At 42.1% G+C, this 18,071-nt stretch overlaps 1 protein-coding gene across 1 annotated transcript in view; it reads left to right on the top strand.

Annotated features, from left to right (window-relative positions):
* ANKH (ANKH inorganic pyrophosphate transport regulator) overlaps positions 1 to 18,071 on the top strand; it is a 100,699-nt gene that overhangs the window by 70,369 nt on the left and 12,259 nt on the right. The window contains exons 5-8 of the mRNA XM_054191103.1: positions 231 to 401; positions 1,026 to 1,160; positions 3,056 to 3,148; positions 6,987 to 7,082. Of these exons, the coding sequence (XP_054047078.1) occupies positions 231 to 401; positions 1,026 to 1,160; positions 3,056 to 3,148; positions 6,987 to 7,082 (495 nt within the window). The remainder of the gene's footprint in view (positions 1 to 230; positions 402 to 1,025; positions 1,161 to 3,055; positions 3,149 to 6,986; positions 7,083 to 18,071) is intronic.

Here is an 18,071-nt window from a genome sequence, read left to right as displayed (position 1 = left end):
GGGACTGTTTAATAGAGCTTCTGTATGCTGTTAGCTCTTGTTCTTCCTATTTGTATGACCGAATGCAGGGAGGGTCCTGACTAAAGTTTCTAAGTGCCACAAGCTTGAAGTCAGATACTGTAGTCACGCATGGTTGTTGGTTCAGATGGACTAGCTTGGAGTCAGGCAGGAGATATGTTGGCCCTGAAGAATCAGACAAATTACTAATCATGAATTTGTTTGCCCTACAGGTTGTTTTTGTAGCCATTTTGCTTCACAGTCACTTGGAGTGCAGGGAGCCTCTCCTGATCCCGATCTTGTCTTTATACATGGGAGCACTTGTCCGGTGTACCACGTTATGCCTCGGATACTACAGGAACATACATGATGTCATTCCTGACAGAAGTGGGCCTGAAATGGGGGTACATTTTAATACTTTGCTTAATACTTTGAGCACTTTTGAATTCAGTAATTTTAGGCTTCCTTTTTGTGTTATAATACTGTATTAAGCCACTGTGCATGAAGGGCCTCCTCTCTCTGTCCTGCAGGGGAAAAAAAAATTCATGTAGAAAGACATGGTAGAAACTATTCCAGCAATGATGCGCATAAGGCAATGCTTCAAGTGGTATTGATGTGCTGTCTACTGAGCACCTCTGTACTGAGCTCTCTCCTTCTAGTGCTGTAAGACAGCACAGAATGAACTAAGTGGACACGTTATTTCACAGAGAAGATCTCAAAATTCCTCTTTTTCCTGAAATGTCATATTGGTGTTGAGATATCTTTGTCTAGTAGCCAGAACAAATTATTCAGATAGATACCTTATGCATTATTTATTGAGATCCATGACACAGCTTCTTTGGAATCAGTATTGCTAACATGGGTGATAACATTTTAAGCCCTAGCTATTGAAAACACTTGAAATGAATATACCAAAGTGACAGTGGGTGGGAAAAGCAAAAATCCTTTTTCTGTGCTTTTGGTTCAGTTCTGTATGTTTTTTCCAAAGCCAATTCTTTGGGGTTTTTTATTTTTTCCTATGTATGCAGGGAGAGGCTACAATAAGGAAGATGCTGAGTTTCTGGTGGCCTTTGGCATTAATTTTGGCAACTCAGCGAATAAGTAGGCCCATTGTCAACCTTTTTGTCTCCCGGGACCTTGGTGGCAGTTCTTCAGCCACAGAGGTAAGAAAGTCAGTGCTCTCCATTACTGCAAATGGCCATTTACATAGAGTTGCCTCTGTGTTTTTCTTCTCAGCCATGCTGGCAAGAAAGAATTGTCCTAAGTACATTTCTGTTTAGTGCTCTCTTTATCCTTGAAAAGAAGACTGCTTGGACTCTTACCATGAGTGTTTCTGCCAGGCCTAGTGGGACCTCACCATCAACAAGGCCAGTAGAATTTTTTCGCTGAACATTTCCTGTGTCCCAGGTTTTCATGCTCTACATGTAGGTACATACGCTCTGAAGCATTCAGATCCCAGAGATTTCAGGAAAGTCGTCTGTAGTCCCATATTGCACTATTTCATGTCATGTACATTTGTGGGCAGGCAAACTGATGTGAAACAATCCTACTGTTAGCAGTCAGTGCATCACACAGAATAGGGCAGAGGCGTAAGGAAGCACATTAAAAAAATCTGTCTCCTGGTTAGAATATGAAATGCACCCCGTTTTTCCTGAGGAATTTCAGATTACTCCAGTAGTCTCCTACAGTTGATGGGAGCCAGACTTCTGACCGTAAGGCAGAGCCTTCACCAATTGCTCATCATGAGCTGACCTAGTCTCTTGAGAAGCGTGAGAGGTCTTTGCTGCCAGTTTTGGTGGGAGAGTGTCTAGATCCACGTAGTCATTAGCACATCTCTCACGCTTTTTCTATAGGAAAAACAAAGCTGTAAGTCACTAAATGGAAAGGAAAATTCAAACAGCTGATGCCTAACAGACATTCTGTCAGCTCGGCTAATTTGTCATATGTAATACTGTGTATTTCACTCACTCAGGAGTTGCCAGTGACAGCAAATAAACAGCTGTGGAGAGAGAATTTAGGAAACACTAACGCTTCTACATGTGTAAATCAGGGATCAGGCTATGCATTAATAGCAGTCTTGGTACAAGGGGAGCCAGAGCAGGTTAGCAGAGATTAGTTTTGCATTTCTTGGTAACTTTTGATTTTAAGTGCATCACATTTCATAGCTAGCCTATTGCATTTTGTTGCCATTAGGATGGCTGCAAATATGTCATAGCTGCTGGTTTGCTAGCCTTTTTACATGAACAGTAATGGTCACATTTCAGTTTTCTCTGATTTCTGAAATAATTGCCTCTGAAAAGGGAGGTGCTGACAACACAGATAACATCAGTGTCTGGAGCACCAGTGTACACAGATGTTTTATAGGTCCCCTGTTCAGTAATATCAGCAACTTTCAATGTGGGCAGGACGTCCCTATGAAGGGCTAGGCTGTAGCACATTCATGAGGACAGCAAGTCCACTTGCACTGGCCAACTCCCACTGCTTCTGTTTGGACTGCCAGCACAGTTATGGTGACTGGGGTAACTTTTCTGGTGTTGGCTTTGATGAGGCACTTTTTCACTTACCAAATACAGGTTCTAGACATTTAGGAAAGCTTTTGTGCATGTGTTTTGGGATCCCACCAATTAAACAAGTAAAATGTGTATAAATTAAATTTACGAAATATGATCCAAGGCTACTGTGAGCTGTAAGACATTCTGCTGCTCGTGTATCTGTAGGTAAAATAACTCAGGAACAATGTGGGAGGGGGGTATTCAGCTGGCTGAGGGGAACACACCAGCTCAAGTTAACTGTTACCGCAAAGTATCAGAGTAATGGTGAAACAACAAAGCTGAGTAATGTAGCTTCATGGTGCAAAAGATTTCCTAAGCTTAAAACACTGGGCCAAATGTTGGACACTCTGGTGGTCTTCCTGAAACAAAGAGCTTCCAGTCGCCTGCCTGGTTTCTTGCTCCGTCAAGGTCAAATGTGGTGATGTTGGTGGGAAATGTCACCCTATGTTAGTTTAACTGTTCTGTTCAAAAATTTGAAGTTCATGTTTCCCTGTCATTTTTCATAGGCGGTGGCAATTCTGACAGCTACATATCCTGTGGGACACATGCCGTATGGCTGGCTGACAGAGATCAGAGCAGTATACCCTGCTTTTGACAAGGTGAGTGCCTGTGTTAGGGGTGTAATAAATGCTTTTCATGTGGTTTCATATCCATAGTCCTCCTCTTTCTCTCTGTTACGACATTTTCATTTAGGGGTGGCTTCAGTGATATCAGAGGAATTTCTGCCAAACAAACATGAAGAAAGTTAGTTCATGGCTCCATAATCAAGTATAACAGATTCTTTAAATAATAAAGCATCCAAAGATTAAACAGGGCTATGTTAATGGCCGTCTATGCTTTTGCTTCTCTTTACTTTTGCTTTTGATGCCTATTGTTCCTTGTCCCATTGATAAGGTTTTCTTAAAATCCTAGTTAAAATGAATTGGGTTTTGGTGGCTTCAAGCTGTTGTCTGATTTATGATTTTAACCTTAGCTCTGTGTTACAAGGCATTAAGCTACCTTTTGAATAGATAAGTGCTGTATTTTTAAGGATTAAAAAAAATCCTCACTTACTATGATGTAGCTGCTTAGCTAATGAAGTGATTTCTCACAAAGTGTCCATCAGAGAGTGAGCAAGCTCATGTCTCTGCTCCAGATTCTGTGGTATTTCTCAAATGGGTTTGGGTTCGTTTGCTCATGTTAATATTTAGCAAAGGTTGTTTCATAGAGTGACAGTAACACAGATAACACACATTATTTTAGTAGTACTGACTTAGCTGACCGAGACTATGAAGATTTTTGTTGGCATAACACGTAAGTACATAAGAATGCAAGTACTGCTCCTGGAACTGAGCACAGAGTAAATATATAACCAAATTAATTTTGTTTAGACTCTTTTTTTGCTCTGTTTTAGAACTGCTACTCGCTAGGCCATATGTTGTGCGAAGAACAGTCATGTCCTGTGACACTCTAATTCAAATGCCAGATCCTGTCCTTCCCTTTATTTACCAATTAGTAACTGAACTTTCTGGTTCCAAATACTGATGAAAAAAATGTTTGCTTGCTCAGGGACGTGCTTAACTGAAGCAAGTCCCGTTTGATATGATCCACCATATTTCCAAGGAGAATTTAAAAACAAAACAAAGAAAAGTCTAGTCTGTCATAACTTCCTATCCTGCCTGTGTACAGCTAAATTGACCTGTCAGATAAAATACAATATGCAGGCTTTCTCAGAGATCACGCTGCTTAAAAGGAACTGCAGATGCAAAACCAATAAACTGCAAGATAAAAGTGGTTTGGGACAGGAAACACGGGGGCTGCTAACCTCATCTGTTACGAGCAACAATCAAATGCGCTATTGCCAAGCAAAATTAACAGCAATTAAGACTCCGAAATTCAGGTCTCGTTGAACTGGTGGAAGATGTGCTGCCAACTTCAGTGGTGACAGGATTAGACCATGATTTGTCTGTTTGTTTATTTCAGTTAAAAGGCTCCTCATAGAGCTCTTGTGGAACAAATCTGAGGAAGAAAAAGCTAGGGTAAGGCACAGATAGGTACAGTTTATCTAATTGCCAAAAGACTATATAATAAGGATTTTAGTTGCATTTTTTAAGAGCAATTTGGCATAAAATGCACTAAGTGAGGTAGCAGCAGTATAAAGGGTATCTCATCCTAGCAACCATGTGTGCAAATGCCTCCACCATACCTTTCAGACAATAAATACCAAACCAGAAACCCACAGTGGGTTTTTTCAGATCGCTGTGAGAATTGCTCTACCCTCGGTCACATGTCATTTGTGTGTCACTGTGCCTTTCAAAAGCTTTGTTTCCTTAAGCTAAGGCTTTCTCAGAAGAGTCTGGATAGAAGTGCTTTTTAATTTCCGGACTCTGTAAAGCCTCCACTGTGATTTTCAGATGCTGAAACAGTTTGCATGCATGCGAACTCCCATGTTCTTTTGTCTGTTACTCAGAAAGCTGACAATGCTGATGGACATCAGAAGCACACTGCATTGCCTTAACTGACTGATGGGGTTTGGGATCCAGAAAGTTTGCCCCTCTTCGGTGCCTCTACTGGAGAAGTCAGATTCTTGTCTTCACAGGGAAATCGTTACCTCTGTTGACATTTGTAAAAGAGATGCAGAGTCCTGCTTAAGTCTATTATGAGCCTCTGTGTCCAGAGCAACCTCATGGCCTAGCAGTTACATTCTGGTTAAGGGTTGCTACTGATGTGCTAAAAGAAAACAGGCATATCCTACTTCTGTGCTCTGTTTACTGTTTTATATGGTGATACTGCCATTAATCTTAATGGACTGTGGCTGCCGTCTGATTCAGAGCAACAACACCGACTGTGAGAGGGTGCTATTTATCTGATTAATCGGTGGGAGTGGATACTCTTTTTGCTCCGTAATCTGCATAGTGTTTTGATCCAAGAACTAAACTATGTGCAAGAGATAGGACTAAAGAGTATATGGTCAAGAGTTAGAGCAAAGGATGGAGTACAGCAAGGGCACAGTTGGCAGCAGCGAGGTAGGAATGACCAAGAGCCCTTTTTCTTCACAGCCCTTTTGGATGCCTGGATTTAGGTATGCTTTCTTGCCTCTCTATTATTTTAGCCTTGTTAGAAAGTTGAGCCACGCAGCAGAGTTTGTTTAAACGCTGGTGGGTGATGTAAGCAAGGCCTATCCTCACATACATAAAAACTAACAGTAACAAAGTATTCCTTCAGAAACACAAGGAATAAGAATAGACATGTGAAATAAATGTTTACAGAGAGTTTTCATAAACTGTTCCCAAAAAGGGCAGGCGTGGGAGTAGCTTCCTGCTTTAGGGTCTGGGTTGCCAACATGCATCCTCACGCACCCAAGGAGATACTTAAGCAGGAGTTTGGAGCTGTGCAGGTGCCATCCCTGCACTGATCACCACGAAAGCTTTAAATAGCGAAATTCCATCAACTACTTGAATGTGTGTGAAGTCATGTACCCTTCACAGAGCTCATGTTGGGTTTGTCCACTCCCAAGATCTGTTTGCGTAAGTTCCTATTTGTCTTACGAGTAACTTCAGCCTCCTTTAGGAGGTTGACCATGTGACAGCCACGGCTGTTCTACCTGAGTTACATCAAGGATGAATAAACGTTGTACTAGATCTCATGGTACGTTTTTTATCAGCGTGGGCACATACTGGTGTATCTCAAACAGCCCCAGGGTGAATGCAATAGATCACCAAGAGCCTATTTCTACAGGGCTCCAAATGGTGCCCTGCTTTTGATATCCCACCCTCTCCTTTCACAGACCATTTAGTTTGTTTTTATGTGTTCCCTGAGGGCAATTTTAAATCTTTAGCTTCATTTGCTATATTAGACATTTGGAAGAGGGCTTTTGTTGTTGTTTTAAGTAAAACTTTGCTGCCATGTGAGTACAGAGCCCATGTTCAAGGTGGAACATCTAATAATCCTAATTATGTTCTCTTCATTAAACTGCATTAACGGAGCCAGCCGTTCCAGGAGGGTTGTTTGTATTACCTACTTGTCTAATTGGATCAGTAAGGGTGCTTGCATTGGTGTCTGGATTTGGTACCGCTCTGTGGTAAAAAGGAATGGAATCCTATTTTTCCTGTGAAAACATGCTACAAACTTTAAACTAAGGTTAAAAAAAATCACGTAGAATTTCCTTAGAGCTACCACCCTTTTTCAAAGATGAATTTGTTAAATAGGACTTATTCCTTAGAAAAGTAGGAAGATTACTCAGCCCTCAGTGACCATAGGACCAGGTGCTGTTAGTTTAAGCGGAAAATAATCTGTGATGGTACAAAGTACTCAGAAAGCTCTAGGTTAAAAAGCAAATAAGCAAAGGCAGACTTGCAGGCGCACAGACAGTCAGGTCTAACACATGACTCTGGTGCCGTCAGCCTCTCAGTAGTCTGGAGCCAAGCTAATGCTTGTTATCTCTTTCTCTCACCCTAGAATAACCCGAGCAATAAATTGGTGAACACCAACAGCACCGTCACAGCGACACATATCAAGAAGTTCACTTTTGTTTGCATGGCATTGTCCTTAACGGTAAGAAACCTTTGTTTAACTCTGTCTTTCATCTCAACCAAGAAATTATGTCCTCTACCTAATGCTAAAAGCACTAGCAGTTCAAGACAGGTGAGTTGTCTTTTCTTATTAAGCTCTGTTGCATTTATCTGGAGGAAGGAGTGTGATCACAGTACTGGCGTACTAAGAAAATCAACTGTCGTTAACTCAGGCTGGATATCTTAAGGGCTAGAGTTATTTTATTTAATTCTCACTACTTTTCATTTCAAGTCAGCCTCCACATTCAAGGAGATATCAGGGATCTGCTTTTCTTTTTTCCTCTTTTTTTTTTTTTAATGACCAAAACTTCCAGTAACCTGCGCATCAGGAAAATGACAAACCGCATTTGTCCCATGGGCAGTGGGATGGCTGCCTGTCCCTGGACATCCTTCATCTGTGGCAAATGGTGGGACAAGCAGCACGTGTCAAAACCGCAGTAGCTGTTCCCTGCTGCCTCGCATGGCACTGGGCCCCTGTGCTGGGTGTACTTTCATATATGTTGATTTTGTTCACTCTCAAAATGAACTAAAACCAGCCATTTTAGAGATGGTGCTGACACTGACAACAGGATCTAAAGCCTTGTCTGTGCTGTGAAACATTGCAAGGGGCTGGCATTCAGGGAGAAATTTTGCGAGCCTGCAGCATTTCAAAGCGACCAGCTTGCACACCTACGTACAGTGCGTCTTCCCCAAGAAAACTGTTTCTGCACAAGTCTTTTTAGCAACACACAGGCAGTTGTGGAAGAAAACACATGCAGGTGGTAGGGATCATAACAAATAATGGAGCAGATGATCAGGGTGAATCCAACTTCTGTTTCTACATAGGATGGATTTACGTTAGTGCTTGGAGTTGGTCAAGCCACCCTCTATCCACTTGGAGTGGACTTGCATTATCAGCCACGCCGCTGTCCGTGACAGTCGTTAGCAGACATACAATCCGCGCACGATGTCCTAAGGAGGCCTGGGCTGGATCCTCTCAGGGCACCGCCAGGCACCAGGACTTCCAGGGTCAGTCATGGCAGGGCTGGCAGCCAAGGCCCGTTCCATTCCCTAGCCAGGAGCAGAGCAGCCAGGGGGCACCGGGGCAGCCCCAGCACTGTCACCAGGCATCTCCCTGGGGACGGGGACTTGGGCCTGTGGGTGGGCCGGGCTCAGCGGGGCCCATGGCGGGGCAGGGCAGGGTGTGGGGAGCTGGAGACCAGCCCTGCTGCAGCATCGCTGGGGCAGGGGCTGATGGCCCCGGGGGTCTGACATGGGGTCCTGGGCTGTGGGCACAGTGAGGGGAAACCCTGGGGGGCTCACAAAGGGTCCTGGGGCATGGGTGACATGGGGGGAACCCCAGGGACTGGGCAGGGAGGGTTAGGGCTGGTGGTGCCCTCGGGGCCATGACAGCTTCTCTCCTCAGTATCTCACTAGGCAGGACAAAAGCCAAAGGAGAACCTAGAAAATGAGTTTCTCACAGAAAAAGGCCTTCCTCACAATAGAAAAGCAAGTGGGGAATGCTACAATTCTTTTAGGATACAATGCTTAAATTCCTAAAATTGAATCTGTTCATACTCCAGGCAGGTTTTCTCTTTATCCCCAGTGTTGCGTACTTTTCATGGGTTAGCTGGCTGCTTTGTAACTCTCCTATCCCCACGTTCAGAAATTAACTGCTGAGTAATGGAGGGCTGACATAATTTCTCTCTCCCCTTCATTTTTAGCGTAGAGCCTTTCTGACTGAGTTGCACATGGTCTGTGCATGAAGGGAAGCTAATTTACATCAAAGGAAGCTTTACAGTAACAAGCCTGAAGTATTTGTGACCATCCCCGCCCCCTTGTAACAATCTGGGAAAGTGGGATGTGGTACTCTGTCTTATTTCACAGTTGAAAATGAAGCGACTCAATCCATTCATAGCTGAATTAGGAGATTTCTTCTGCTCTTTATTTCATATACTTTTCCCCTGAACAGCTACAACTGGCCACCATCAAAGACAGAATTGCATGAGCCGATGTGTCATCTTTTCTGTCTATTAATTTCTAGATTTAAGCTTGAACTCTTTTCATGTGGCTTAGAGACCAATAGCTCTGGCTCTAACTTCTGTTTCCTACAGCATGTGACGGAGACAGACATATGCCTCCACTGAATTGGCCATTGTCTGGAGACTTTCCACAGCTTTCATCTTATCTACCATCACACACCTTGAGGTTTTCCCTTGTGTGCTGTGCCAGGCCAAGGTTATGCTCTCTACAGCTGGAGCCTCCCTTGAAGTCTGTCAGTATTGTTAGAGACCCACAAAAGGAAAAGGTTTCGTCTTTATAAGTTGTTCTGAGAATACTATTTCCGTCTCAAAGCTTTCTCTGAACTGACTGTTTTCTTAACCCTTCTGGGCATTTAACTCTTACTCAAGTTCTGATGGACCATGAGCTTCTCAAATTACCATCACCATCCTCTGCAGAGTAATTTTTAATTACTGCAATAGACTTTTGTTTTGTAACTTTACAGGGTGTTTTTTTTCCCCAGAAGTTCTCCATAGTACTTTCAAGGGCAGTTCTTTCATAAGCTCTTCATGAGAGATTTGTCCACACTGAAATTCCAGAAACGCTTTTGAGGTCCATAGCTTTTCCCGTCCTCTTTCTATTTTTGCCTACTAGTGACAGATTCTTAGGATTGCTTGTCAACAGACAGAGCGGAAAAATAGACACATGAGCTTTAAAGAGTCGGTTTGGTTCAAGGGCCTGAGCCTGCAAATGCTTCAGTAGATGTTGGTATGATTCAAGTTATTATGTGCCACAGGTTCTAAGGAACTTGACTTAAAATTTGCCTCTGTTGCAGTCAGATCAGATGGCCACTGTAACTGAGCTCACATGGCCATCAGCAGTTGCTGGGTTTTTCTGGAGAGGATCTATTGCAACAAATGGCAGACAGACTAGTAGCATCACCACAGGTAACATCATCTTCTTTGGGATCAGAGGGAAAGTGGGAAACAGGCTCCCAGGCTGACCAAGAGATCAAAACAAATTAAATAGTTAGACATGTCATGTGAATCCATTCTTCAGTAGATGATCTATAGAAGGATTCCAGAAGATGGAAAGATAAAGGAAATCCGTTAACCACTGGAAAAAATAACAGTGAAATTTTTAATATGAACATCAACCATGCAGGAAAGTACCCTTCCAGTACGAAACCCTGGGAAACCTCCCCAATAATGAAGACATGCTATTTCATAGAGTTGGAAGAAAAATGTCCTACATCCTTCCACAGACCAGTTATACCTGCACAAGGAGTACTTTTTCGCCCTTGTTGATAGTGGCAGCATTGGGTCAGAGTAGAAAAAAAAGGTATAGTTCTTAGTTGTATTGCTTAGTGAAAAATATGTAGACAAGCTGTTTTATTTAAAGGCTGTAAATAGAAGCCATTAGACTTCCAATATGTAAGAGATCTGATGTGATTAGTCGTATTGATGTTGTTTTGGTGGTAAGTGGCAACTCCTTCCAACAGCCCTTTTTTGTGGCTATGTAACTGAATGTAAAATATATATAGCAGAGGGAAAGGACTCAGTTGAGGAATTTTATGCATAGAATTAAGGGAATGGTTCTGATTTTAGACTGGTTCTTATTTTAGAAGGGAATTAAGAGACTGGTTCATATTTTAGAAAATATGGCATGCTTGGTAATTTACACTCAGCTTAAGGAGTGTGCATAATGCTGCTTATCATTATTTGTTACTTCACTGCCGTTAGGCATTTCAGGCAAAAATGCTTCTTTCTATACATAAGTAGAGGTACTGCTCCAAATAAATGACAGTCTTGCTGTCGTTGCTTAATAACGCTGTTGAAGAACTAAACGTTTTGGTTCAATGCTAGACCTGTTCAGATGACCCTACAAGTCAGCCCTGTGGTCTTTGCACGGTTGTAAACTAAGCAAGGACACAGACTCCAGAGAAAGAAAACTGGTGCATTTATAGCACACATCCCGTTGGTTGTGGGATGTGTCAGCCTCAGTACAGTGCAGAACTCCCAAAATAATTTGTCTGGGTGCTAAATTACTGCATTTCTCCATTGCAGCAAAGGTTTGCTCTGTCTCTTGCTCATGGGCTGTGTGTAGAGGGGCAGGCTGTGCGTGGAGTGAGCTGCTCAAGGGAACCCTGCCTTACCCAGCATCAGTAACAGCAAATAGGCTGCTCTTCAGCAAGGGCTTTTCTCAGAATAGCAACGGTGTCTTTGAGCTCAGACACCACAGTGCAGAATTCAGGGGTTTTCCAAGGCAGCCTGAAGGGCACAGCTACTGCCAAATTCTCTTTCTTTCTCTTTTTTCCTTTCTGTCTTTCCTTCTTTCCTTCCTTCTTTCCTTCCTTCCCTCCCTCCTTCCTTCTTTCTTTCCTTCTTTTTATTTTTTTTTTTTTATTCTGTCCCCATTTCCCAGTTGAGCTCTTCCTTAAGTCTTCTGTGATGACACAGAAGTTGCAGTTAGTTCAAATCCTTTTCCCTGGCTAATGTTAGCTGCTGGCAGCCACATGATTGACACTTGGCCATCTGCCTTTGAGCTGCAAGGCTTCCCAGGCTGATTTCATGTCAGTTAATGCCCGCTATATGAAAGTGATGACCAGAGCGCTCCTGTGGGAGGGCACAAGCTCCTTCACTGCACTTGCTGCTGCCCACGCCATGTGGTGGTCACAGCCATGTCCTCACGCACATGTTTGTGTGCAAATCCTGCACAAGTCGGTGAAATTGCATGCCCTGAGCTCTGCAAGCAGCACTAGGGGAAGTGGGACAGTTAACTCTCTGAGGGGACTGGGAGCGGTGGCCTCTGTTCATGTCTCAGAGTCAGCTTGGAAGGCAAGGGATGTCTTACTTAACAACAGCTGTGAGCACGCACGTTTAAGTTGCTGCTATTAGGCTAAAAGCATGGCCAGCTCTATGTGGCTGAAGCAAGATCACTGCATGAAGAGCGTACAAGATGCTAATCAGAGAAAGCAATTTCTCAGAGACCATTGTGAAAGCTCCCTAGCTCACCATCACTAAAAATGACCCAGAATAGTCTGTACTTACTCGTAGGAGCAATCAGTTCTTAGAGCAGCAGTTACTGAACCATGCTATTCAGTTCAGCTTCCTCTTCAAGCAGCCTCAGCTGGGACAGACCACAGTGCTTTAGGGATACATTTCCAAACACCAGCTCCTGTTAGCTGCATGGTTCCCGTTAACTAAAGTGTCAGCAAGACATGCGGCCAGTTCTATCTTCATATTCTTGAGTGCTCTATGTGTTACAACAGGTTTTCCCTTACCAATAAGACAGGCTCAAGGTGCCAAGGGTGACATGCTGTGCGCACCACACCACATTCATCCGTCTGTCACCAAGTTAATGTACAGCAGGAGAGATGCACAGTACTCCTCAGTTTTAACGTGTGTTCTATTAGAAACAGCTCAAAGCTCTTTCCAGCTTTAAGTATAATAGCATCAGTGCTATCATAAAAGGAATTTCAGTGCTGCTTTGCTTTTTTTTTAAATGGAGATGTAGTTACGGACAAACAGGGAAAGCAGCAATTTTAATGAATAAACAGACTGATTAAGGGGAGAAGCTAATTGTGTAGAATGCTATCTTATATTTAATTAGCAGACACTGCGTAAGAAACAAAATCCAGATGTTAAAGTTTGCCCTGTGATTTTTCATTTCTTTCTATCCCAAAAGGAGACTGAAAGATAGAGTAGAGGGAAAGCTTTCACATTTACACTAGTGTGTGTGTGTGTGTGATTTATGCAAGGCTTAAAAATTTCAGATTTACTTGTTACAAACCACAGACAAACTACTAAAAACTGTAAATCTCTTTTTCAAAAAAAAAATCAAAACAAACATTGTCATGAAGTTTAATCTAAAGTGAAGGCTCAGACACTTAAGCTGAACAAATTGATACTCATCAGTTGTGTTGTGGTAACCAAATAAAATGCCAGGTAACCTGTACTAGATTTAAATCTCAATAAAAGTTTACATTTAATGTGCTTAGGAGCAAACAGATGGTCAGTTTGGGCCTGACAGTTGAGTAAGTGTGTGTCAATACATGTCAAAATGTCATTTGCTTTACAGTCAAGTTTGTCCATATTTGAGGAGTCTAATGATAGCTTTAAAATGTTTCTAATACTTAGAATATTACTTTCTATATTTTATGTTAGGCCATTTTTTATATTCTATAATAAAATATTAAATTTTTTTGTAAATAGAATGTAACATTTTGATTCATATCTGAACCTATCCTTTTGACAGGGGAAAAAACACATATTGATTTCTAAGGGCTCCTGCTGATGAGCATCTGTAGTTTAAGGAGTTACTATTGGCAACTGTCTATTTCTTTCGTTTGCTGGACGTTATCAGCCCCTACGGAAGAGCCGCATGCAGGCATTGTGTCAGCTCTCCAGTGCTTACATCTTGTAGCACAGCAGCGTAAGCTACCATCAGTTGGCAGCTATGTTCATCTTACGTATCAATGTATAGCGTATGTAATTATAAATATGTATCTGATAAGTATGTAATCATATGCAGAGTGTAGTTATATATAATCGTAAGTGGGGGGTTTTATATTCTAATGATGAGAAATTTTAAGATGCAGCATTTAACATGTTCACCTATTGATCTCTTATTTCCCGCCAACCGTGGGCAGAAAAGTGGAACAGGCTGCTGGGGACCGTAGGCTCTTTAACTGATCTTGCAAGATTCAATAGAGGGATGCCATCACAGTCCTGAAACAGCAGAGAGGGCTCCAGAGTGGCAGGGTTGCTTTTGCTGGGCCCCTGTGATGGGATAGTTCAGTTTCACCCTGAAAAAGGCAGGAGGCAAGTCTCTGTCCCATTTGATGACAGTTTACTGCAAGACATCCCATCATTTGCCCAATCTCCAGACATCATCTGTTTGGTTATCTTTTATAATCAATCATCAAGCACCTAGGACTTGAGAAGAAAATCATGGTCAAGAACACGGAAGCCAGCGTAGACGGGAAAATTCCTGATATAAAAGCATTAAAGTACAGAATACAGGACTCGGTAGTTGCTGCTTTCTACTTATTTCTTAATTCTGTAAGAGCTAGAGCCAGTCACTGTGGAAGAGAAGCAGCGAAGCAGCTGTGTTTCATTCAGGCTGAGAAGCCTCATCTGTTTAAAAGGCGGCTCCAGATGCCCAAGCTTTTGTGCTCTGCTTTGGATTTGGTTGTGCCAAACTAGGAACTGCCAAGTGGATACCATCTGCCGACTCTCCTGTCCTGTTGATCAGCAAGGCTTCACCAGCCACTGAAATGTAGGCACTGGCAGATAAAATTGGAGCCCACATGAATGAAGACAGAATATTCATACCAACTCAGTACAGTACATTATTGAAACAGCATTAGTTTATTGATGTATTCCCACTCTGATGCTATCTATCTACCAAACACTTTTTACTTGATAGTTTAGTTTAATTTCCAGTTGAACTCAGCAAATCTTACTATTTCCAAGCCATCATCCTGCAGCTGATTTTTCCTGTGAGGGTCACCAAAGGCTATCCAGTTTTCAGTAGGCCCATTTGATCTCAATTTTTCAATCTCTAGATTAATAAATATGCCATTTCGTATCATTTTCTGCATTTACCTATAAGTTAATTTTCCACATGACGAAGTATCCTGAGTACGTAAGACAGTAAAGTTTCTTGCGTACATAAGACAGTGACATATTTGATGTTTTCAGCTGTGCTGTCCTGCTAAACAATGAGACATAAAGCAATTGCTGGTAAAGGAGAGAAGTTAAAGAATTCTTTGCATCTTCGCAGCAAGACTGACTGCTATCCTACTAGGCATCCTTAGCTTGCGTTCAGGATAATTTGACTTAGGCTTGCTTATATGTAAGTCTAGGTAAAGGTCAACCTAGAGTACAGCAAAGTGATTTGCAAATTCTGACCAATGCAAGACACTACCAGGGCTTTTACTCTGTTATTCCTCCTTCACTGTCACTTAAAAGGCCTTCATCCAAGTATCTGCTACCTCATCCCTGTGGTTTCAAATGATTCAGATGCTGGAAAGGGGAACCAGAAAAAGCAAGGGGAACTGTTTGTATTTCCTTGTGACTGATGCCACAGTAGCCTGTGTTGAGAGAGGGTTGCCACCTGAGAAAATCACCTAGTTATTACAACTCTTACAGCTTTGATAGCTGTACACATTCCAGGCTGCTAATGCTGGTTGTTACTTCACAAGCTGAAGAAAGCATTTTCCGAGGAAAGTGGTGATTTCTGAGATCCATAATTTAGGTGTTCCTCTCTGTGCTTTATTCCTGACCTGCATGCAATGCTGAAACCTTCCCACTCGTCCGTCTCAACTCTCATAGGGATGACTGATGGCAGACATATAGAAGATGTCCCACCAGGGCCAAGCTGGAATTGGGAAAGGGGGCGTGAAATACGGGCATATTTAATGCTAAAGAGAGAGCTAAAGATGTAGTCTTTGTGCAGTGACAGTGCGGGAGAGCCCAGCAGCTGAATAAGTAGTTACAAATGGACTGAAGTTAACAAAGCCTTGTTTTTTCATGAATTTGTGACTCATGGTTGAAAAAATAGCATCAGGGTCTGAAAAGGAGAAGCTGTACTTTAACTTCCTTGGCCTTTCAGATACATCTTTCCTGCAAAAAGGGAATGCAATATGACACCCAGTTATAAACCTCATTAATCTCTTCTGTCTTGAGGATTTGGCTACTGTAGCATTTCTGCCTTACTAGAGGAAAACAGGTTAGCCACACCATGTAAAACAGGATTCATCATGATGGTTTCTTTCATCTAAACAATGAAATCTGTGATTTTATCAGTGTTCATGTGCTCAAACTATAACATTGCACATGCTAAGTTACTCTGTAGAAAACCAAATTTGAATTCTGGATCAAAAAGGTAACATGACTTCTGATGGCAATAATGCTTTTCAGTTTTTGAAGTGCTAGTGTTTTAACAAACGTGGCCAGGGACATGAGCTAGAGTTTTGCAGCGTTATAGTTCCAGCACATCAGTTACCAGCCACTGCATTAGAATTTATAAATGGAATACTATTCAAGAGCCAACTTTCTTAAAGTAGCTTGTGTTACTACAGTAACTAGGGCAAGCCTTTGTTGCTTTCTAAAGCTAACCGAGGTTATATGATTTTTGTGGGGCTTTTTGTTTGTTTTTTAAGGAAGTTAAGTCTGACTATGGAACTTCAGAGTTTGAATAATAATTGAAATTTTTCAATGCATCACACAGTATCAAATCATAGATTAATACTGCCTACCCTCATTCCCCTTCCGACAAATTTAAAGCAATTGTACTTTATAGTACGTTGTCCAGTTCATCCAGATTAAAGCTCATCCTCCCCAGTCCAAGGTCATGCTTACAGCTCTCCTCAGCAGGAGATTCTCCTTGAATATCTCCTTTTCTGCTTCTGAGAACAACTAATTCCCCCTGTGTAGTGCTGAAGAGCTTCAGACTCAGAGTAGCTACTGCAGTGTATCCCTCCATTCCTGGTATTTTTTACTTACTTTCAGGAAGACCTTTTTATAAGAAAAAAGAGCTTAGGCATGGCTAGAAATTGGCTTTAAGAAACAGCACAAACTGCATTTTTTTCAGAACCAAAGTAGTGTGTAGCATTATTTAGCTTTCCATGGCCTCAAGTTGCGTCAAGGGAGGTTTAGACTGGATATTAGGAAAAATTTTTACACTGAAAGGGTTATTAAACATTGGAACAGGCTGCCCAGGGAAGTGGTTGAGGCATCATCCCTGGAGGTATTTAAAAGATGAGTAGACGTAGTGCTTAGTGATACAGTTTAGTGGTGGGTTTTGTCAGTGTTAAGTTGCTGGTTGGACTAGATGATCTAAAAAGTCCCTTCCAACCTAGGCAATTCCATGATTCTGTGATTTCTCCCAAGTTTAAAGATGAATGAGGAAAACATGCATAGGGGCCATGTTCTGCTGTGACCATATATACCTGTGACATTCAGTGTCACAGGTCAAAAAGCAGCCAAAAGTTAAAGCCATTGCAGAGGCCAGTGGATTTGCGTTCAAGGTTCATTCACGTTTTCCTACCTTTTATTGGCTTTCTTTATTTTACATTTCTGCATTTCTTTATTATGAAAGATTACAACTGGGCTTTATTAGAGTCATGGGATAATAGGACTGAGAGGCAGTAAAATCCACAGGAAGAAATGTTGTGGCAAGAAACCAGTCCCTCTCAGAGGACACAAAGCCAACTGCCAACAGTGCCAGTATCTGGAATTCCCTGGGTGACTTGAGTTCAGTGTTGTTATCTGTCATGAGTAAACAAAGGAAGGAAATAAAAAAAGAGCGACAGATTTCCCCCATGCTCCCCAACCTTATTTCATCATAGGCTTCATTATAGCCTCATTGTATTAAGGAGATTTCACAACTCCTAGCTAGGATATTCACATTTTTTTAAAAAAACAGCATTAACTTTTCAGACTAAATCCACATTCTTTATACTTTACTGTCATACATATATGGATGCCAGGGACAGCTTTTAGAATAATACCACCCATCCAGTGGATGAGTTTGTTTTCATTGCCTGTCTCTGAACTCCCAGATAGTTGTTTTTTTTATCTTCAGGCTGCTGGCACAAAAATAACTATTGGAACATGACATAATGGCAGACAATTGCTCAGGAAGCTTTTTACCTTTTCAAGGTCAGGTTTAGTTCCCGCTTCAGTAAAAATTATTTCAGACACGAGTGGAAGCATTCCTGCCTGCTCAGGAAGATGCTGGAGCACCAGAGGCTGACTTTATAAAAACCTCACGAGGGCCTTGTCCCATCCGCGGTGCTGCACTGAGCCTTTGTCCCGGAACAAAGGATTTCTGTTTGCTCCAGTGAGGTGGAGACGGATGTCTCCTTTGTGATTGTTCAGGTTTCATACAAAGGGTCTATTCTGCATGAGCGGCTGGAGCAAGCAGAAGAGGAAGGGTCAAAAATTGTCGCTAGAGCATGTTTCTGGCATAACTCTGTAATCAC

This window comes from Rissa tridactyla, chromosome 2, assembly GCF_028500815.1.
Source record: "Rissa tridactyla isolate bRisTri1 chromosome 2, bRisTri1.patW.cur.20221130, whole genome shotgun sequence".
NCBI classification, from domain to species: Eukaryota; Metazoa; Chordata; class Aves; order Charadriiformes; family Laridae; genus Rissa; species Rissa tridactyla.
The sequence above is the reverse complement of the archived record's forward strand: the minus strand, read 5'-3'. Positions and strand labels throughout refer to the sequence as shown.